This window comes from Ptiloglossa arizonensis, chromosome 5, assembly GCF_051014685.1.
Source record: "Ptiloglossa arizonensis isolate GNS036 chromosome 5, iyPtiAriz1_principal, whole genome shotgun sequence".
In the NCBI taxonomy this organism is placed as follows: domain Eukaryota; kingdom Metazoa; phylum Arthropoda; class Insecta; order Hymenoptera; family Colletidae; genus Ptiloglossa; species Ptiloglossa arizonensis.
The window spans coordinates 11,476,300-11,499,547 of NC_135052.1; the positions used below are offsets into that span (position 1 = coordinate 11,476,300).

At 48.6% G+C, this 23,248-nt stretch overlaps 1 protein-coding gene across 18 annotated transcripts in view; it reads left to right on the forward strand.

Annotated features, from left to right (window-relative positions):
- Foxp (forkhead box transcription factor P) overlaps positions 1-23,248 on the forward strand; it is a 337,294-nt gene that overhangs the window by 170,088 nt on the left and 143,958 nt on the right. For 17 of the 18 annotated variants that reach the window (XM_076313224.1, XM_076313236.1, XM_076313235.1 and 14 more), the window contains one exon: positions 21,966-22,100. In XM_076313224.1, the coding sequence (XP_076169339.1) occupies positions 21,966-22,100 (135 nt within the window). Of the gene's footprint in view, positions 1-20,926; positions 21,540-21,965; positions 22,101-23,248 lie in introns of those variants that run through there. The other variant, XM_076313237.1, reaches the window with a different exon arrangement.

A 23,248-nucleotide genomic window follows, 5' to 3' on the forward strand; every position in this document is an offset into this window, starting at 1 on the left:
AGGAGAACGGTCTTCTAACGGCGGAAAATACGAAACCGTCAAGAAGGAAAAGGCAAATCCTCGGAAAGTTCGCGCGGAAGCGGCACGATAAAGCCGTCAATTTTCACCCTCAATACCGTTTGTCTCGGAGAAAGAAAGGAAAGCAAGCACCACCGGGCGTGAAAAGAGCGAAAGAGAAGCTCCCGGGTTCGTCGGTGGGGCCGTTGCCGTTGCCGTTGCCGTTGCTGGTACGGTGCGGGGGGTAGAACAAGGGGACGAGACGGACGAAAACGACGAGACGGAGGAGAACCCATCGGAAAGGAGGAGACATTTATTACGACTTTAACCGGACTTTGTGTTTATTCAGCGACTGTTGCTCTCGCTTACCTACGCCTCTTCTCCGCGGGTGAGACCCGCAACACCGAATAGACGGACACTTCGGTACGCTCGTCGGGTTGGTTCGCGTTGCTTCCTCGATCGCGTGAAATTCTTGGCACGTAGGGTGACCATCCGACCGGCGTGGCGGTTCTTCTTCAACCCCTGTCACACGAGTCTCTTACCCCTCGCCTCGAGAGAATCTTTCACTTTATCCACCGTGGACACCGATCCGGTGAACTTTACCGACCCCCGCCCACACTCGTACCTCCGAATATCATTCCGCGAACGTCTACTTGCATCCCTTTTCGGTCTCGTCAGGAGAAACGACGTGTCCGAACGACGAGACGCTTCGAATGTTCGCCACGTCTACTTCTCGCCTCGTCAGGTCGCGGTTCTTTGATTTATCTCGATCGTACGAATCTGTCGGGGACGTTGACTTTCGCGCGACTACTCCCCGAGAGGAACGTTTCTTCTTTCGTTTCGTATTTCTTCGTTTCAATTTTTTCTCCTCTTTTCTTTCGCGTTTTATTTCGCAGGAACTAATCCTTCGTGTACGCGTACACAGCGTTTGTTAACGGTTCGCGGCTGGGCTGGATCAACGCGGTGGACTGCCGACGGATTCGACTTATTTTTGTATCTAAAACAGGCTCGTATTATCAATTGGCAATAACAAGCCCGGTGCCTAGATTCTACGCTGAAATTGATCGCCCGGATCTCGAAAGTACCAGTTTGCATCGCTCTGTTGTTGTTGGAATACGGACAAGAGGAAAGTAGACCGAGTTGTTACGCGACAGTGTAATATATTTCGGTGGCGGTTTCTTGCGCAACGTTGGTAGAAATTTAATCGACGACAGCGTCGAGTAACGAGACCGACAATAACGAAGACGATCCAGACCAACGATACATCGTACTATAAACGATCGATGAAACTGTACCAATCGTAGAATTATTCGCACGAATTGTCCACAAGTTTACAAATTTACAAATACTTCTACCCGACTTGTTAGATATCCTCGTTTTTCTCTTTTTTTTGGAGAAAGTGTATCTGCATTCTGTCTACGCGTTTCGAACTTGTATGCCGTATTTGAAATATTCTTTGTGCATTGTTTACCAAAGGACGTCAATCTGTATTGATAATAATAATAATAAGTTGCTCGATAAGTTTCGTCGTTCGATAAGAAACGATTTTTATTTTTCTAAAGACGGTTTTTCTACCGTTCGACGAACATACGCAAAGTTTCGCGCAGATCCGTCGACTCGTTCGTATATTCGTTCAAAGTCGAAGAGTCGCAGTATTTCTTTACAATGGAAAAAACGACGAAACTTATCGAACAACCTAAAAGACGAGAAAACGACACGTGGGTCAAGGCAATCGGTCTAATAAAAAAACGTTAATTTACGTACACGAGATGCATCTCAACATCGGCGTTGTTTCCCTCGAATTCAAATACAAACGCGTGAAAATCTAATTTCGCTAAAGTACGCGAACATTATAGAAATTTCCAATTATTTTCCACACGGAACACACTGTTTACCGTTTCCTCGAACGCTCGAGAATCGTCGAGCGACATCTTGGTAAAAATTGGATCGCGAGCAACGAACGTTGTAAAAGGCGAGAGCAATTTCAAACGTTGTAAAAGACAAAGAGCAATTTCACCGGTGGAAATTCTATCCATATTCCTGTAAGAAAAATCATCGGATTCGGCCGACTGCCACAAGGAGAGAGAGAGAAAGATAGAGAGAAAGAGAGAATCTACTGCGATCGCGCGGTAACCCGAGGACCGCGGTGTTGGATTGCACCTGCACGAATTGCATCACTGGCAGCTGACTCGATATTTTCGTGCGTAGCGTTGAGCGGTACGATCGAATCCACCGCGAGATGGTCAGCGAAATCGATGACTACGATGGTTAAGGGAAAAACGATCCGGTCACGTAGACCGGTTCCTCGGGATGTAAACATCGTTGGAAAACGAACGGAACGAAGCACACGAGGCATCGGGCGCGGGAACCCGAGACTCGGCGCTACCGCGCCGTGGCTTCGTAAGAAGAAGCAAAGTAAAGACAATCGCGCACAATTGGCACATGAAATTTAAAGAAGCAAGGGCGAGGCGGCGCGGGCGAAAGGGCCGGTCGCTCACTCAATATACCCACGGTGTTCGAGCCCTTATTCTTTTCTCTTCCTTCCAGCTCGCTGAAAATTTACATTTCCTCCCTCCTGCTGGAACTGTCTGTTTATCCCGCTTTCTTTTAAAGAGCCGCTGGTGGCTATCCCCTTCCACGTTTCTCGAACCCCTGAGTTCTAACCCATCGCCCGCTGGAATTCACTCTTTTCTCTCGTTTCTCTTCGACTGCTCTCCCCCGGTTTCTCTCCTTTTCTTTTTTTATTTCGCTCTTTCTCTCTCCTTCCAACGTCGTCGTTCCTCCACGAACCCGCAGCACCTCGTCTTCCGCTATACAGAGAGACGATCCTCCATTTACGGCGAGATTACGCTTCGTTGGCCGATAATCGAAAATATGCCATCGAACAACGCCCCGGAATTATTTGTAGCGACTACTCCCTCCGCCCGTCACCGTTCCTTCCTGTCGGTGATGAGAGACAATCGGGCGCGAAAGAGGGTCGAAAGATCGCGGCTCCTCGAGGATCGTCTCGCGTTCGCCGAAAGGGTCCATCTCTCTCTTTTTTATTTCCTTCGTGGAATCCGCGAGTGTTTCACGGTACGCTACCGGAACCATGATTCCGTCCAGCGATTTCGGAGCGGAACGCGACGCAAACCTCACGAGTACACCGGGAGTAACCCGCGACTCGACGTAGCGTCTTTCTTTCTTTCTTTTTTCTTTTTTTTTTATTTTAATTTACCGAAGGGTAGCTCCCCGGCATTACTTTTCGAAAGTTTCCACGGCGGACCGCTCCGACGGGGTTTATTAAAACATTCAATTTCGTATATTACGCATTCGTTACTCTTATCTCGAGGAACGGAGGGTTGCGTTCGGTCGGGCGCGGGGGTTGGATCGTCTCGAATCGGGACGTGTCATTTCGAAAACGTCGCTCAATAAACGAAAGAGGGATCAGCATTCGCGGCGGGCCGTAATCCATGGATCAGATGCCGAAATCAGCGGGTAATTGACGCAATTTCTTTCCCCTACTCGCCACCCACCCCCACCGCCGACACTCTCGAAGGATTTCGCTCGGTGTAAGCTCGAGACGAGACAGAGAGACAGAGAGAGGGAGAGAGAGAGAGAGAGACACGGAGGAAATCGAGGACGGAGGAGACAAAAAGAAGAGAAAGAAGAAAAGTAACTGCGAGCGAAAAGGATAGACCAGACCACAATCTCTTTTTCTCGAGTTTCAGTTCCCGCGAGTCGGTGGCGGGTTTTAGCGAAGGCTCTCAAAGCCAGCCAAGTCTCTCGCTCGCTCGCGGAAGAAGCGAACCTTTAATAAAGAGCTTAAGCGAGCTAAATAGAAACATTTTTCCGTCGGCTTGACTCGGCTTGCTTCCCGAGTCTTGGCTCCGTTGCAATGAAATGAGTCGCGGCTGCTCGTGCATAAGTAATCCGCAGATGAAGGTATCTCCAACCCCTATTCCGTCACCCCCCTCGGCCTCGGGAGCTTCCACTGGAAGAGCTACTGCGTCGACGTATATCGGCCCTCTCGATCTTTAAAAATCAACCGTGGACTCTATATATTTCTATCCAACCGAGCTTCCAGGTGAGATCACCGTGGAATTTCTTTTAATTCGCTCGCGTTCGCGACACCCGTACGTCTACCATCGCGCTCTCTTCGTCGAGTGTTTTTTTCATTTTCGATGATCGGGTTCGCGGAGTCTGCGCGAGAATGCCAACGTTTCACACGGGTTTCGAATCCGTTTCCACGGAATTGCGAGCCGATGCCACGATGAAACAATCCTGAAAGGATCTGTGGGGTCTTTCGACCGTCTTTCTCTGAATTGTTACGTTGAACATCAGACGAGAAAGAAATGTGAATATTGTATTGTTTTGTCCGATTAAATTTCCCTGAATGGAATTTTGTACGATTCGAGTTTCGGAGATCTCGTTAGTTTTGTACTACGAGCAAAACAACGTAGTCTTGTAGCAAAATTAATTCATTCGAACAGGAACAAATGTATACGCGTACTGGAAGTTTGATTAGTTTTATCGAGAGTAGATGTATCGCGTCGTCAAATATTTCGAGCGTTAGCGGACGTACGTATATTCGCGATGCAACGTGCAAGTGTGATTCTCGATTGCATCTTTGCACGATGCATACACGCATACGCGTGTATCGTCGGATTCTTCGAGCAGTCTGCGACGACCAATTGTTCGAACGACCCACGGTCGAGCCCAGACACACGAGGTTCACATCTGTTCGAGCACCCCTGTTTATGGTATCGTCTACGATAAAGTAATTTTCGAAGCCCGAGAATTCGCGGTCCCGGTCTGCCTACTCTTCGTCGCAAGAAATGTGTCAGAAATCCGATATCGTTGCTTTTACAACCGGTGAATATTGCAAAGTTGAATATAATTCTCTTCTTCGCGAAATAAACGTTTCCTCTGGTTCGTGCAGAGTTACGTAACGCGTGTAATAGTCGGACTAGATACTCGTTGGAAAGATTCGATCGAAGAAAGGGGGACGGCTGCAAAAATTATGAAAATTGCGCACACTTCCGCGTGAACGTGCGTATTTGAATAAATACGGTCGGCCAGGATGAAATACAAAGCGTTCGCGTTCGTAATTACAGTTTTTATTTACGTTATCTGCTGCACATGAACGTGTACGAGAACGCTCGAAACGTTCGCGACCAATGGTAAGCCGAGTGCTTTTGTCGCGATACGATCTCACTACTCGAATCGAGATGATAATAATTGGCAGTATGACGCATATCGTCGCGATTATAAGGCGTATCTTCGCGAGTTTAAAATTTCGTTATCCAAAAAATAAACACCTACCGTGCAATTACACCAGCGACTGCATTCGTGTTTCGCGTGAATTGTTACGCACAAACGTTCTTACGTATAAGTGTCGTCGTGTCGACGATCGTATCGTTACTCGTTACGTCGTTTGGAAATAATTGTAAAAATTTGTCAATATCCGCGCGAAAGAGTGTCGACTTCGAGCGGTACACGCGAAGAATCGAAGCTGTTACGAGTTTTCGGTTTCTGATTCGCGAGAAGCGAATCATTGGATGATCATTGTTATGTAGATAGTATCTTTAAAGTATTTGAGCGAAATTTGCAAAATTAACGGTGATGTGGAAGCTTCAAACTCGAGTACCTACGAAGTTTATAGAACTTTACTTTCAATTTTTGTTCCTTCGTCGGTGCACGTGTTATTCGCAAAACGTGGATTGGGTACAATACGTTAAGGGTAAGTCTCGTTAAGTCTCGCTAAAGTCGTTTGTTTGGATAAAAATGATTGCTTCTCCTTCAAACTTTTTGACGATTATTAAAATTTTCGAAAAATACTACGCTACGTTTTAGATAATAATCCCTGGTTTACGAATCGACATTTTTTCATTTCAAACCTTCCAATTCTTGTCAAGTGTAACAACCAACGAACAACGTTCAACCAGAGAGAGTTCTCCGAACAGCGATTAACTTCGTCATTTTCTACGATTCTCACTTTCGCAAAATTGTAAAACAAAGTTAAAAGTTACGTCTACATTCTCCGAAAAGGACTAAATGTTTCGTTTGGTAACCGGTCGGATAGAAAAATTCGCAAAATGTACCCATTTTCTGACGTCTGAGAAAACGTCCCCTCGAAGCGAACAAGTACGAGACCTAAACGAAGTAACAATTCGGTACGAAATTCGGCGCGCGTCGTTCATTCGCCGATCTTGAAGCGGGTCGAGAAGAATCTTTAATCATCGCGTTAGATTTCCAACGGAACGCGTTTCCTCCCGACGTTTCGTGGAACGGAATCCATGTGTCGGTTTTGAAAGCGTCGTAGGTGGAGGGATCGTGGCGGTTGGTCGTTTATGGCTGAAGCCGTTCGCGATGGGGGAAGGATTCGGTAATTATTCGCCATAGGCTTGAAAAATTGCCACCTAATCCCGAAATCGATAGTCCCGGCAGAGAACGCGCGAGTATAAGGAACACCCTCTCCGCGCTTCGTATCAGTCTTTTTTTTTTTTCAGCCCCCTCGGCACGACGTAGATACGGGGTTGGGGACCCGGTGGTTGCTCGGCTTTTTTTCTTTTTTCTCTCGTCGAGGACGACGCCCCACCGGCGTCGACCGTATTATGAAAATAATGTATCGATATCGTAATAAGGGAATGATTGGATACGTCGACGCTGATATATTCATCGGCATCCCCTAAATTCACCCGTTCCCGGTCGCCTCGCCATCACCGTCGTTTCGCATTCGCGTGGACTATTATTCATACAACGTACGGGGCTTTGCGAGGTGTCTGGGTTATATCTTCGGGACGGTAAAGCGCCATTTTTTCGATGAGACATTGCGGTTATAACGAAAGATGGAGAAGCGTAGGAATATCTTCCACGGGTGCTGGTGCACGGGAAACAAATATTCCGGAACCACGGCGATATCGAAAATATTTCTTCCATCGTCGCTCGCAACGTTCCTCTCGTACATCCGAGACGCGGTTCTTTTCCCGAAACGGAGACACGCGCGTTAATTCGTCCGTAATCGAAACGCGTACATTCGCGTAACCTTACACCGACTGACTTCGGAGTGTCCGATACATAATGAACGACGCAACCGTGGCGCACACCGCCGTCTAGAAACCTACAAATCAGAAATTCGTGTCAACGAAACTAACTCGTCTGGGTACCTTCGTTCCTACCGAGGATTCTTCCTTGACGTCGCGCCCTTACGCCCCCCTGCCCCCGGTGTGTCTGCTTCTAACGTCGCAACATTCGTACGGCGTGCACGTACACCGACCACCGGATTAAACGGAGAACGAACGATCCACCACCACCACCACCACCACCACCACCACCGCCGCCGCCGCCCTCCGCTTCTCTTTTCCAGCCCCCGGTAATCGGCTCGTCTCGCGATCTCGCGGACGATGTATAATTTATAAAACGGCATTAAATTGTCTATGTCGCTCGGTTTCTAGCTCGCGACGCTTCGCTGCTCTATTCGACGAGGTACATACATACATACACCCGTACATACATATACATATGCATACGTACACGTATACATACGTACCCGTATACATAATTATACATATACATACGTACACGTATACATACATATGCATATACATAAATATACATTCATATACACATATACATATATACACATGCATATACATACGTACACACACATATATACAAGGATGGCACGTGGGTTTGGACGAGTGGGGGAGAAAGGACATATTAGCTCGACTTAAGGCGTGGCATAATGATCTCGAGGCGAAACCGTCTTATTCCGAGGTCGGTGGCTCGTGCAGCGAACAGGGTGGCGAGGTGGGGTCGGTTCGACGGGGTGGTTTCGTGGGGGTTGTGGGCACTCGGGCGAAAATAAGTGCGAGTTTCAGCCACCGCTGATTGCGAACCGTGACTCTTCGCGATGCTCCGCCGCAGTATAAAGTAATGTCTCCGCAGAGGAGAAAGAGGGGCACGCGAGAGGGTAAGGCTGAACGCGGCGGGCCCGGAGGTTGGAGGGTAAGCTTTAAAATCGGCGTCAAACGCGAAGAGGGCCACCCTCGCCCGCAAATTTTTATTCATTGACACTACACGGCTGAGCACCCTCCAACCGCGAACGACCGAAAGACGGAGGTGGCTCGAGTGCTTCGGTTTTTCTTCGGTCTCGTTGCGAGATATCGGGAACCCTCGTTTCTTTTTTCTTTTTTTTTTTTTATCGTCGTCGTTGTTCGGGTTGCGCGCAACAACTCTTCCGTCAACGTTACTCGCTCGATGACAAGCGCCTCCAGCTCGTCTTCGTCTCTCGATCGAGCGGTTATAGGGGGACACCTCTCCGAGGGGTCAGCAAATGGGTAAATTTTGCGAATTTTTTCTCCAAGTAATTACCACATGAACGAAAGAGTCTTTTTCGGAGAATGTGGATGTAACTCTCAGCTTCGATTTACAATTTTACGGTAGTTAAAATCGGACAATGGCTCGTCTTCGTCTCTCGATCGAGCGATTAAGGGGGAACACCACTCCTAGGGGTCAGAAAATGGGTAAATTTTGCGAATTTTTTCTCCAAGTAATTACCAAACGAACGAAAGAGTCTTTTTCGGAGAATGTGGATGTAACTTTCAACTTCGATTTACAATTTTTCGGAAGTTAACATCGGACAAAATGGCGATGTTATTCGCTATTCACAGAACCCCTTCTGGTGAAACATTGTTTGCTGTTTGTCACTTCCCAAGAAGTGGGAGGTTCGAGATAAAAAATTATCGTCGATTCGTAGACTAGAGATTATTGTCTAAAATGTAGCGCAGGATTTTTCGAAAAGTTTAATAATCGTAGAAATGGTCAAAGTTCGAAGAAAGGACAATCGTTACGATCCAAAGAAACGACTTTAAAAGTGTATAAAAAATTTAATAATTAACGTATTACAAGAATCGTAGAATATTCTATGCAGAATATTCATATTGCCTGATCTATAAATGTGTGAAAATTGTTTCCCCTTTTCTTTATCATTTCAGAAGTTTTCCAAAATTCATGCGGACCGGCTTACGATTCTTCTCCACCCTCGTAAAGTTTTTATAATTCTCTTTCTCGTAAGACTACATGAAAGAGACCTTCTACGCGCTCTTGCCATAGTGCAAAATAAATATGTTAAAAAACTAAATGTTTCAGCGTAAGCCCGCGATTGTCACAAGCTAGTTAACGCGCTAGACGTTAATCCTCGAGCAGAGACGCTTGTATCGTCGATAAATATTTTTCGCTATTCCGAGCTCGTAAATGATGATTCGATTTTTGTAAAATTTTATCGGAAATAATTCGATCTATAGATAATTCAGTCCCAGATCGTCTGCTTTTACGCGGTACTTTTTCAAAGGCCTGTAGGAGTCTCGCGAATTATTTGTTCGCCGTGTTTGAATGTCGTGCCACGAGGAACGAGGCTGCAGCGAACGAAACATTAGGGATCTATATGTACGCATGACGTGGCAGTCAGCGTGTTAACGGAACGTTCGATTATCCGACCAGTGTTATCTAATAAAGAAGGAAAAGAATACACACGATGATTTCATTACGCTCGGTATTCAATGACCTGGGAGCGGCTCGAAGACGGTACTTAAGTAGCGACGTCGAAGAGCATCGCACGGTTGACGACTGGAAAGAAAACCCGAAGAATGGCTTGAATTCGCGTTTAAAGGTTTTCGTACGATATTGAAAACGATTACAAAATAACCGACGAACTGCTCGATTATGTAAATCGTGCGCCAGGATTAGTTCGGTCGGTCGCGTTTCCACTTCGCGTAATTTGCATTTCTTGCACCGAGTGCATTCTCGAGATCGTTCGTACTCGATACGGATTCATCGGGCGTCCTTGCGACCATTGTATCGAACGTGTTATACTTCACGGTCCTATCTGTCGATAGTTTGTGTTATTCTTATTATCGTTATTAAATCGTAGATACCCTTTAGCACGGGAACGCTACACAGAAGAGCGAACGATCGTTGGTGAATAATGAACTCGGTCAGATATCTCACGGCGCATCATTACTCGCGATGACAGTGCAATGGTCCCGGCGGGAAAGTTTATGCAATTATTATCGTTGCGTGCGTTTATACGTTGCCTCGTAGTCGGTACAATTGTGTATACTTTCTTTCGGTGGAACGTCGCGTAAGTGTTCGAATAGAAGATTATATTTCCGTTAAATGCCAAGTAAAAAAATCCAAGTAACGAGCTCACTTTCGCAAATTCAAAATTACACTCAATCGAAAACAAGACTCGACACCATTATCGTAGATAAGACTATCGACGTACAATCGGTCTACGTATCGATTCTACGCGAAGATTCTCAATTTACGATTTTCCTCTAAAATTTCGTGCGTTTTTATCAAGCAACCCCCTCGTGCGCGCGTCTCGGTATTTGACCGAATAGCTGAAAATTTAGGCCAAGGGATAAACTCGCGAGTCGAATGAAACTCGGTAACTTCATAAATCACCGTAGGGACGTACGAAACCCGAAAGTAGGCGAGCACGGATCACAAATGTGCGAACGCGCGTGTGCTTCTTGGGGAAATACGAAGAAACACGTACACGCGCGAGCTCTGGGTCTTTATTTACTCCGAAAGGTAAAGGGAAAAACCGAGCGGCGGTCTGTCCGTCCATACTTCGGTGGCCACTCCCGAAGCCTGACCGTTCTCACGGTAAATATATCGAAGTGAATTGCAACTTCGTCCCTAATCCAACCCGAATACCCCGTGCTCGAGGCTTGATCCATGGCACGGTACTAAATTCCAGCCGAATTTACAAGGTTCGGACGTCCTCGGCCAATGTCGTAGGATTTACGCGTTTCGGGAACCGCCGATTCGCGAAACGATCGATTTATGCAACGTAAAGCATCATTTTCGATCGTTTGTCCCTACGAGACGCGACACGGTCATTTTTAACGAATATTAAAAAATATCGAAAACCGTTTCTCTCGAATTTCGGCTCGCTCTATGGACATCGACGCGATGCACGATGCTCGCGATTACGGCTACATTATGCAATTGCTCAACTGAAAGACACTCGAGACACTCGAGACACGTGGAATTACTCGAGACCCAGTTTCAGCTAGTAAAATTCTTAACAATTTCGTTCAATGTTGAGATATTCTTCCAAGGTTTGTATTACGTCTCTTCGTAGTCTGCGAAGTTGTTCTTTGCTTGCGCCGGAAGTACATCGTACATCGTACTGTGTACGATCGACAAAATTGTACCAATCGTATAATTATTCACGCGAGGATCGTGTAACGTTACACTCCTTTGTCTACAAGTTTACAAATTTACGTATACTTCTACCCAATTTGTTAGGTAACCTCATTTTTCTCTTTTGTTTGAAGAGAGTGTATCTGCATTCTTTATCGTACATTATTCCTCGTGAATTATTTACCAAAGGGTGTCAACCCGTGAATTAATTACCAAAGGACGTCGATCTGTATTAATAATAATAATAGGTTGTTCGATAAGAAACGGAGCTAGTAGCTTCCTCGTTTTACTTTTCTAAAGATGGTACTACCGTTCGATAAACATGTGTAAAGTTTCGTGCAGATCTGTCGACTCGTTCGTATATTTGCAGTGATTCAAAGTTGAAGTGTCACAGTATTTCTTTACAATGAAAAAAACGATCGCCGGTACGTTCGTCGTCTTTCATTTTTTTTTTTTCTTTTATTTACTCTATGAACCCAGTACAGGGTTATTGGAAGCATTCACATTGGTGTGCACACTAACGGAACAAAAAAAGAAAAGAATGGTATACACGAGTCAAAGATTACCCGAACATACAAAACGATACATAAATAGATGCTTGTAACTAGTGATTGTACAGAATACTTATAATTAAATACTTATAGTGTCGTTATATAGTACTTATAATTGGATGCTTGTAACTTGTAGCGGTATATAGTGCTTGTAACTAGCGTCTGTATTACATAAATTCATAATTTTTGGATCAGTAGCAAGCAGTCCTCGCAGACAGTGAAAGATTTGGACCATCGTGTCGTGTTTCGTTGTTTGTAACGAATCGCGAGGCACGTGACGTTGTATTTTTCCGCCGAAGAATCCCCTCGGCCTCGTACGAAATTTCAACGGAAAAGCGTCTCTCCGATGTGTCTCTTTGCGAGCGGTAACAAACGTATAATTAATCCTATTGCGTTAAAATGATAATGACAGGGCTTTGTGTGCCCGTAACACGAAAAAGGAAACAATCGTAAAGTATCCGGTATGCGTGTAAAGCCCAGTAAACCTCTTAAGCTGTAAAGCGTCCAAAGTTACCTTTTAGTGGGTGATTAGCAAAACCGAGCTCACCTTTTCAGCGGCCAATTACAGGAGATTCCGAAATAATCCTATTACCCACATTAGCTCATTATTGCATAACTGTATCTGAGCGCTTAGTTCCCGGTTGCCAGCCGGAATCCCCCGAATGTCTATTTCGAATGCTTCGTCGGACCGATATCGTCCGCCGGATGGGTACCTTCTTCGATGCGCGGCTATCCTGAGGGCATTAGGTTCGCGTTAGGTTCGTCGTAAAGTCGTATCGCGGACACGACTGTTTCTCGAGGATCCCGTTCGATTTGCCGAACGATCGTTCGAAAGTTTCGAAAGGAGCTTTGAAAATTTCAGTCGTCGCGCGTGGGAGTGCGTCTGTCTCGTCGTCGGATCGCCGGTGAGGATTTGCTTCGCCTCGGGACCTTATCTGCGTCGACGGAGATTTTATTTAGATCCCGGCTATAAACGCGGACCGTTTCGGGCCGCCTTGCCGGCCAATCAAGCGGAGGACGAGGATGTTAGGACCGTTCGATGTCCACACCTCTGTTGTCGGCTAATGCCCGGCCATTGCGAGGGGTCGCTCGTAAGCGTACCGAATCTTCCTCGAAGGTGTTGCCACGGAGCGTCCCGTGGCAAAAAGAAGTCTGGAAGAAGAAAAAGGACGAGAGGACGGACGAAGTCACGAGTATTAGTGGGAGTTTCACGGATTCGGTGCGACACCACCCCCGCGTTCCCCCGATCCGAACCGGTCGACACCCTTGGTGGTGGCTATCGGCTGACGGCAATCCGGCTAAATCTCTTCCACCATAAACGGCTAAACAAAGAGGTCCATTCTTCAGGACCGGTAACCCCCTCGTCGCGCTACCCTCCGACCGACCCGACCGACCTGCCCACTACCCTTATCGGCCTCTGTCCACCACTTACGATCATCCATCTGGATCTTCTCCGAGCCGAACCGAAAGCTCCGAGGCCAGCGCGAGAGGAACTATCGCGCCATTGTCCCGGCGAATTTTTTCGCGATACAGCGTTCGTTTCCGTACCCGGGAATCGAATCGCCGCCCTAACCGAGTCCAGTTGTCAGAGACGAATGAACCCGATCGAAGAATTCCTACGCTCGAGGACGTGATTCGGTCCGATTCGAGAGTACAACGAGCTCGATACGCGAGGGGTTGGAAACTGTACGTGTGGGTGTCCAGGCTGGTTTTGGACAACGGAAGAAGAAACTCAAAGTTCGTCGAACGATTTCTCGGTACTTTCTCGCTTGGGAACGATTGAAGAGTATTGTACGCGTATGTGGTAAATAACGAATTTAAATCGTAGCTGGAAAATCGAGACGAACGTGAGAACCAAGGGTGAATCTTGTCGACGTTCGAATATATTTCGGTTGTTTGGAAAGTCATTTCGTTTTTTCTTTCGGTGAAAATGAAACACGATTTTTTCAGAGTGGATAAACATTTTACCAAATTAAATATTCTCCATTTTGGAAAACGAAATCACTTTCCGAACGACCCAATATCTTCTTGATAATGTTACAAAGAAACCCTTACGTAATGTCTTCGAGAAGAAAATTTCACAGGACGGTGAGAGTCGTGAGCGATCTCGATGTTGATTCAAACACGCGTCATCGAAACTTGAATCGTAAGAAACAAGGGGTTAATAAATGTGGATTTTCGTACGAGATACAATGTATCGCAGTATGGCCCATTGAAGTTTTCAATTTACAGCTCGAGTCGACCGTGTATCGTTGTTTCCAACACTCTTGCTCTCGATCGTTCCATAGAAAATTGGACACGTTTGAGAAAATCGAGCAGATTTTTCATTCTTTGACCCTCTACCGTGAAAATTATACTCGAATAAAAGAAATTATTTCTCGTTTGAAAAATGTTAAATTAATCGACACTCGAGGTCGTACGCAACTCGCGGTCAACACTACAGTTTAAGGTCCTCTCGGCTTAAATAAAAAACAGAGATCGTTTTCACCGTATTCCCGATCGGGCAGATAGTAAGACAGATAGGTTGTTGAAGTAACGAAGAAATTAACGCGGCTCGTTTCCATCGAGGCGCTGCGTGCAGCCATCTTTGGTAATTGGGAGCGCGGAATGGAAATCTAATTATTAACAAGGTTTGGAGAGTATCGCCGGTCTCGGTGTCGATACGATGAAAAGGGAAGCGAAAAGGCTTCTTATTTCGCGCCGGTATCAGTTTGGAGACGACAGAGAGAGAATGGAAGGTTAAGATCGTTCCTCTCGGTCCATAATAAAAGAAGGCAGATTAATGCCTTCGGTCTTGAATCCAATCAACATTATTCCGACAATAGTCCGCCAGCCAATACCCGTTCTACTCCGCTCGAGCTGATATTATCAACAGCTCGCCCCATCCCCCGATCTACAACCCCCCGAACCAACCCCGCCCCCCCTGTTCCGTACGACAGTCACCCCTAACGTCTTTCTCTACCCTCGTGCCGCTTCTCGGTACTTTCACACCCCTAGACACCTCGCTCGTTCTTAATTCCACGGCCGGATGATAAGTATGCTAACAAGAGAACCACCGGCACGGATACAGGGGGTGTGGATCGGCACGGGTGACTGGTACCTTAAAGCCAAATTAACGCTACGCTCACATAAACGTCGTCGACTTCTCCGTCAATGTTAATGTCTACCAGAGGCCATTAGCCGATCGAACCTTGTCGAGGACTCGGATCGACGTTCGCTAAGGTCGAGCGCTTTTCTCCGGGCCGTCCCCTTAATCGCCACCGCGATAAATCAGCCGGAGAAAAACGCGATGCTGGTCGTCGTCGCTGGAAGGCCTCCGTACCGATATATATTTTTTTTCCCCCCTCCGAACCTCCTACGAGGAACGTTTCCTCGAGATCGCCGGATAAAATCTCGCGCGTCGCGACAGTTCCCGATTACGAAAGAAAATAGCCACCCGCTCGATCGCGTATTCGTCGGTCTCGCGAATCCATGGTTCGTTCGGTTGTTCCTCGACGCGATACCCGATCGATATCACCGCCAAGGAATCGGAAGCGTCTCGGTAAACGGATACCGCGGCGGAGCGTCCGCATCGAAATTCGCGCGAACGACTCACCGAGATTTCCATTCCTGGTCGGTTATCGCCGGTACTTCCGCCAGTTGTAAACCGGCCTTTCTTTAACAAATACGCCCATCAAAAACTAATATCCATACTTTCGACGATGGGATCGCCCGGCTCGGAGTTGCCCCCGTGGAAAGGAGCCGCTAAGGAGGAACGACGAACGAGGAACCCGCGACACGGTGGACCGAAACGAACCGAAGTCTCGGCACGGTCGAGCCTGGAGGGGAGGAGTGAGCGTTTCGGGAACCTATAAAGGCGTGTTTTACGAGGGAAGATAATGCGATGAAAGATGCGAACGGCGGCCAGTCATGCCTAAAGAGTGTGTGTAACCGGACCATCCGCCCGTCTTCTTTCACAGTCCCGATCTGACCCCCGCGGTTTCGCGGCCTTTCAACGGAGGGTCGAAGACGGGGGCGGTGAACGGGCACGGTCCTCGGCCATAATATATCAATTTCGTATTCTAATGTCCAGGCGGTTAATTCAAAAAGCGTCGACGCTGCGGAAACCTAAGCGGTAGTCGCTGCCCCCGCTTCCTGCCGGAGGGTGACTGTCCCCCGGTTCTCCTCCTCGTCCACCCTACCCTCCTACCCCACACGTCTACGAAGAAATAAGGGTGACACGGAATAGTTCTGATTCCCGTAGCCTCGTTGTCACGTATGTCGTCGCTGATACGCGCGAGTTTCGCCATCAGCCTGTTCGCTCGTGTCGCGGATAATTGGGGGGAACGACTGTTTGCGGTCCCGTGGGGATGCTCCGACGACCCCTCACTCCCCCTCCCCCTCTCGTTTCACGCTCTACCAGAAAACGGAACGACGTACAATCCACACGAAGGACTTTCGGAATCGGCGCGAAATTCCGCGCGAAAGGACACGATGACCGATCGGCCAACGAAAATTAACGATTGTTTCTCGTTTATCGTCAAGGGCTTTTGCTCATTGCAAAATGAGCAACGTATGGCGGATAGAGCGTGGAATAATTGAAGAGACAACGCACTTGGTGGATGGACTTCTTCGCTTTTGCGCATATATTATTGTGCATTATCATACTTGAACAAGGTGAATCGCGTTACCGATTTCTTTGGTTGAGGAAGGAATTCGAACTTTTTTTCACGCATCGGCCAATGATTGCGCGCCCATGAACGCAACATCATCCGCCTTTCGCTATTCGTCCTGGTACACAACTGTGCGCAAAGTCGTCGATCGAATCTGACCCCTCCCTCTTAGGTTGTCCCCACTCGGTCTCGAGCTGCTGACAGCCTGAAAAGGTCTGCTCTTCTCCGAGTACAGCTTCCCGTATCCGAATATTAGAACGTACGATCGTTTACGTAGCGTAACTTTTGTCGTTAATGTAACTTAACCTTACGTCAAGGGGACGTAAAATCCTCAAAAGTTCGAACAAAATGTCAATTCTCTTCGTTTCTATACGAACGAGCAAAGTTGTCTCCTTGTTCCTTCGGAGGACCTACTGTGCGTAAGTTATCGAGTTGTTCTGGAAGTCATTTCGTTTTCCAAAATGGAGAATGTATAATTTAAGAAAATGTTTATACACTCTAAAAAAATCGTGTTTCATTTTCACAAAAAAAAACGAAACTACTTTCCGAACAATCCAATATTTCTTACAATTTGATTATAGCAAGAAATGTATCGATTGATCGATAAATGTATCGTTCGACGCGAGGTGCGAGTAACTTGACCAATTTTACCCTCGAGCAGGGTCCCCTCAGACCCAGACTCGAATTCTTTCGAGGTTAACGAGCTTCGATGGAAACATTGAACGGGTCCAAATGGACCCGCTGGACAAAATCCAAATATCCCCGACGGTTCAAAGTTCTCCATTCGTCTTTCGTTCTCCCCGCGTTCGACACGAGTAACTTGACCAGTTTTACCCTCGAACAGGGTCCTTTCAGACCCAGACTCGAATTCGATTAGTTCGTACACGTGGGTTCGTTATATTTGCCACAAATCGGTTAGATTTCTAGATCGTGTATTTATTTATCAGAATACTTTGAACGAGCGCGAAAAGAGGTTAACGAGCTTCGATGGAAAGATAGCACGGGTCCGAATGGACCCGCTGTACGAAGACCAAACATCCCCGATGGTTCAAAGTTCTCCATTCATTTTTCGTTCCCCCCGCGTTCGCAATGTTCGATCAATTACGCTCGTCCGAGTCCACGCATCGTCGCAGCGACTATCGAACGTTCGGAAAAAAAGCGATGAGTAATCTGTAGTAAAATTCACCGGTGGAGTCGAGTGACATAAACTGCGTCGCGGATGGCCGCTTTATAGTCTCGTAATTTTCATCGTAACCGCCGCGGAACGATGCCGCCGCGTAGTCTCCGCGCGTTGGCCGATCTCCTGGCCGACAGACGGAGAAAGAGAAGCTGGACGAGCGGGTACGGTGGAGAGGAGCAAGGGCGGTACGAGGGATGAGAAAAAGGACGGAAGAGTCCTTCGAGTGGCGCGAACTATTAAAAAGCGCGCGTCCGCTCAAATTCTCGCCGGTAGTAAATTACCCGAAAAAAGAAATAACCGTTGGATTCGACCACCCTCCGCCACCGTTGCCCTCGCTCGGTTTTCATCCCTCCTCTCCTCCCCCCCCCCAAGCTGCTTCCTTTTACCCGCGCGGAGCTCCAACCCCCCTGGCCCGAGCGTGCTCGCTCGAGAGATCGTTGGTCTCTCTTTTCTAGGGCAAAAACCTCTCCCTGCACGAGGAGCGCCGCGGTCTCAGATAAAAAATTAGCCGGAGTTGCAAACGTTTCCACCTTAAATCATATATTTATCGCGACATTAATTCAACCCTTTTAGGTACCCTTTTTTCCCGGGCCGCCACTCCGCACGGAGACCGAGGCGGGTCCGCGCGCGTCCACGACCCCCGTCCCTCGAGCTCTCTTTTTCTAGAGTTCGTCCTCTCGTCGTCTCCCTCCGTCTTGCCCGTTCCGGACGACTCCCACGACGAGCCAACGGTCCCGTTAGCCCGTCCGCTAATTTCTCAGATTCGAGTATTTTTATGTACCGTCGCGCGAACCTGACGGGGGTAAATCCTCTCGTTTATTATTTAGAAGGGGAGACCGCGTGGACGTGCGTGCTCGCCCGCGCGGGCATGCGCGGACACCCTCCGCGCGAGTGTGCCAAGGGTGGTCGTGAGTCGCACACACGCGAAGACGCCCGTTTACCTTGTCCTTCTCTCCTTTTTGATGGGGATATACGATCTCGTTATCTCTTCTTACTTCGACTCCCGACGATTATCCTTCTTTACGGTCGGTTTGCTCGATCGCGCGTTCACAGCTACGAAGCGCGAGCGCGCGTGTACCCACGCGTAAACGCGTTCGTCGTGTTTGTTACGCGTTCGCGTCCCCGTTACGAATCGGGTGCTTCGGTTTTCATTTTTCACCCTTTTTTTCTTCGCGCGACGCTCGCGGATTAACCCGTGTCCCGTTGATCGTTCAAAGGACAACTCCTCGTCGACGCGGGCGGTGAACGTCGTCTCGTTTCCGTGTAAAGAGAAAAGAAGAGAGAGAGAGAGAGAGAGAGAGAGAAAAAAAAAAGAAACGAAACACACGGAGCGAAAAAAAAAAAAGGAAAGGTCTCGGCGTCGATTTCGTGCCCGCACGGATGTACGTCTACGCTCGTGCACAGTGACGTAACCGAACACCATCGAATTCACGAGAGCGCATTACTCACAATGAAATAGGAAACGAGACGTATGTACGTACCCCAGAACCCCAGAGCGACGGTTGTTTACTTAATAAATACATATTTAGTATACGCCACGTACACAAGCCCGGCTGGCCGGCTGCGCCTATTTTTGCCCTCAGTTTTGTTGTCATAGGACCGACGATGGGACGGGGCTCCCCTCGCCGAACCACCGTGGGTTACGGGATACACCTAGCTGTTCGACAATGGGAACGGCTAAAGCCGAGGATTTGCTTCGAACTGTTCCGATAGGACTAGAATCGTCCGCCTAATAAAGTCGCGCATGGAATTTCTATCCGATTCCCTCCAACCCCCTCCTTCTTCCTATGCAACGGAGTACTCACGGAAGCGACGGTTGCGAAAGATTTTCGTATATTTTTAACGATTCCCTGTTTTATCGAGATGTCGCGAGAACGAACGCAATTTTTGCCGTATCGGCGGGAAATTTCGAGAGCTCGGTTTCTGCGAAGTACGATCGTCGTTGTGCTCGAAACACGAGTGAAAGGAATATTTAAGGACACGCCGTTTCGAGGAATATTTCGTCCCCCATTTCCGGTTCGCCTATACAAACTCGAGCCGGTGGTTCAGGTTGCGTCAGACAACACGTGTACACACATATTTACGAAGCGGGACTGTGCGCGCGCACCAGCTCGCGTTCATACATACGCAGCCAGTCATCTAACGGACGGAATATTCATAATTTAGTCGGCGCTTCGTCGATCGACCGGTTGGACCCGATCTCGATTTTCGTTCTACTCGGTGTTTCGCGCGTTGTCGTTTACGGTTCTTCGACGAGTTCCTCTTCGGAAATCTCCCCGAACTTCACCGATCCGGAAGAAATCCTTCGAGCTTCTCGAATACGAACACTTTCGAACTTGGACCGACGAGAATCGAACCGAAGGGAATTCATTTCGATTTCAAATTTCGAATCTTTCCCGCGAAAAAGCGAGAGAGAAAAAAAAGAAAGAAATTTCGATCCACGATGCGCCGAGCCGGATTGTTTTCTAGCGCGATAGTCGCGCCGAGAAATGTAAATACACGAATTTTATCGCGCGAGGAAAATTCCAATGGTTTCGCTTCTGTTTCGAAAATCCGGTCCGATCTAAACACATTCCGTCGGTACGATAAATTTCGAATTACGCTTCCCCGTAGTTCAAACACACTCGAGCCCGTCGGAAACGCCTCACCTCTTCGAAACCGCCCGTGTACCTCCCCCGAGCTTTTCCAGCCGAGAAGAAGAGGAAAGAAACGCGTAAAAGGAGAGAAAAAGTAAAAAAGAAAAAAAAAAGAAAAAACACAGAAAAAGAAAGGAGTAGTTCCTCCGTCGCTTAGGCTCTCAGCTGCGCGTAACGTAACGAAGCGGCCGGTCGCGCGTCACGGAGTTAGGCATCGCGCGCAGCCGCTCGCCCGACAACCGTGCGACGATGTGTAATGTTCGAGCACAGACAAGCATATGGGAAGACAAGAGAGAAGGCAAGACAGGCCGAGCGAGCCAGCCGCCAGCCAGCCAGCCAGCCAGCCAGCCAGCCACGGTACAACGTGCCTCGTATATGATGTACTGGTTTGCCTGGCGGCGGTGGGGTCAGGGACGTGACGAAGGGTGGGTGTTACGGTGGAGCGAGAGGGGAAAAGTCTTCAGACACGGGGCAGGGGAGGGCAGGCCGCGATAAGTGGGGAGGGGGAGATGCCGACAGAGAGAAGGTAGGGCACGCAAGAGTAGAAGACGTAGCTAGGTGGGGTGGGGAGAGGGGTGAGAGAGCGGCTGAAAGCAGGCCTGTTGGTTGGTTTCAACTATATTTGTTTATATTTACACAATAAGCAACAGCCTCGCCGGTTGGGCGGCTTGGTATGCCTGTGCCGCTTTTAGTGTTTAGTCCTCGCTACTCGGTCGCCGCGTGAACGTTGCTTTTCGTCTTCTTTACGGCCGTCACCGTTTTCATCCTCCTCGCCCTCCTCGTCCCCGTTTCCACGGCGGCCGGCTTCTCTTTCTTTTTCGGCCGCGTTCCGTGCTGCGTTTTGACGGCTCCCTGCGTCCACGTGCGTTCTAACCTCTCCAACGGCAGTGTGCTCCACTCGGCTTGTGTATATACGTGTGCGCGTCGCAGACGGAATAAACGTTTCCAAGTTGAATGAACGCGATTCGTTCGGACACAGTTTGCCCGAGAAAACGGTCCCGCGTCGTAGATCGAACCGCGAAATTCGCGCGACCGGTTGCTACCCGGGTTAGAGGGTATTTCCGGTATGTTGTTTTTACGATCGCGGAGACGGGAGTCTCCTCGTCGCGAGTGGTGACGCGTGTTACTGTACCGTGTGCCTCGTATTTACGTCCCGTTTACGTTACCAATTTTTCTCGGAACGGAAAGTGATTGCGGCCGACGCGTGTGAAATGATCTGACCCGCTTCGTAAGGACGTTGCGTGCGCGAGACGTACCACCGGTGTCCCGTGTACTCCGAGCCGACCGACGGTCGGCTTGCATCGTGGATCGAGGATTTTTTCATAAAGTAAGCGACTTGGAACGTACGTACGACGGTTCCACGGCGAACTTTCGACAAGAGGAAAGAAAAGAAGAGACCGCGCGTAGTCTCGCACCGAGTCGCGTCAACGAGCGTGTAGAATTTACGCGCGAACGCGATCGCTTCCGGGGGAGGAATATATTATTAGCGGCGTGTTCGAGGGCAACATTGTTGCTCCGGTTTCGAGCGCAATGGAATCGCACGCGTCGTGCGCGATCTAAAATTGTTTCTCCTCCGTTCGAGGGTAACATCTCTCGTAACGATGCGCGTGTTCGAGAGTTCGCGGTACCATTCTCGGTTAGCAGAAGTAAATTTTCACGATCGCGAAACGACCACCGAATCGCGTTCACGTGGAAACCACACCGTACCCGGGATCCAGCCGATCGAGAGTCGTAACGATGATCGTGATTTCAGGACGATGGCATAATGGATCATGACACAGACGGAGACGGCGCGATCAACTTGTCAACGTCGCAACGACCCTCCGCCGCCACCACCCCCAACGGTGACACCCCGTCGTACGGGCAAGATCAGCAAGACAACGATCAGGTAGGTACCTGTGTCCTTACCCGTGAATTTGCGAAAAATGACTCGGTCCAGTATCCGTCGCACCGGGCTACGAATTCGATCCATCGGGAATATTACCTTACGCGGACGCGTTTTTGTTCGCGCGTACACCGCCGCGAAGACAGATAGGATTGTATTAATAACCGACGACATCACTTCGCAAATAGCACTAATTTTAGAAGCAAACATCTGCTCGCGCTCGATGAGGCTCGACACGGCTCTCGTCGAGACGTCCGGTCCGGCGGACTCGTTGATTTCCGAGAACAGAGGAAATCTGCGCGCGATAAGAACCGCCGCGGTTACGATCACCGTATCACCGGTGGTCGTTGTCGAAAATCGAAAAACCGAATCGAACGATCCCGCGAGGGGGGAAGAGGGGGGGGGGGGCCGCATCCGGGCGTGAACGCGATACAAGACCAGAGAACGCGTAAACCGATAGCGAATCCGCGCGCGGGTTGTACCGAGTTTAAACCGACGGTTTCTCTCTCCGTCGCTCCCTACCGTTAAGCCGGTACCGAACGCGATACTTCCGAGGCGTTTGACACCCAACCACCGTAAAATCGAGCCCCCTGATTTCAAATTCAATTCAAAATCCCGCGTTCCCGCGGCCGAACGCAATATACCGCTACGGGTCTAGCGGCGAGCGACGCCGAGGGAAACAAATGTTTTATGGCCCTTAAAGCGGCCTTTTCGACGGTTTCCTTTTCGAATGGGGGAACGATACGGCCGCACCGCTCGCCGCAGGTATAGAAGCCGGCTTCAGAATGCATATATGCGCGACACGCGCGGTTAGACAGCCCCGAGAACCGTGTACCACCATCCCGATACGTTGCGCGCGCGCGCTCGTGAACAACGCGGTGTGTTTCAAAACAGTAGGTAACAGTCATCGGACACTTGGTAAACGAATAATAAGAACGAATCGACGCGTTACGAAATGCAAATCGATCGATGCTGGTTAATTGGTCGCAGAGACCTTCGTCCCGGTCGAGACAAAAATCGTCGACGCGATCTGGAATTTCTTCCTCGACGCGTTCGTTCGTCTAGGTTGGAGACGATCGAACCTCTTCGATCGGATGGTAAATTTTCTTTTTATTTGTCTCTTTTTTACTCGAAGCTCGTTAATTTAGCTT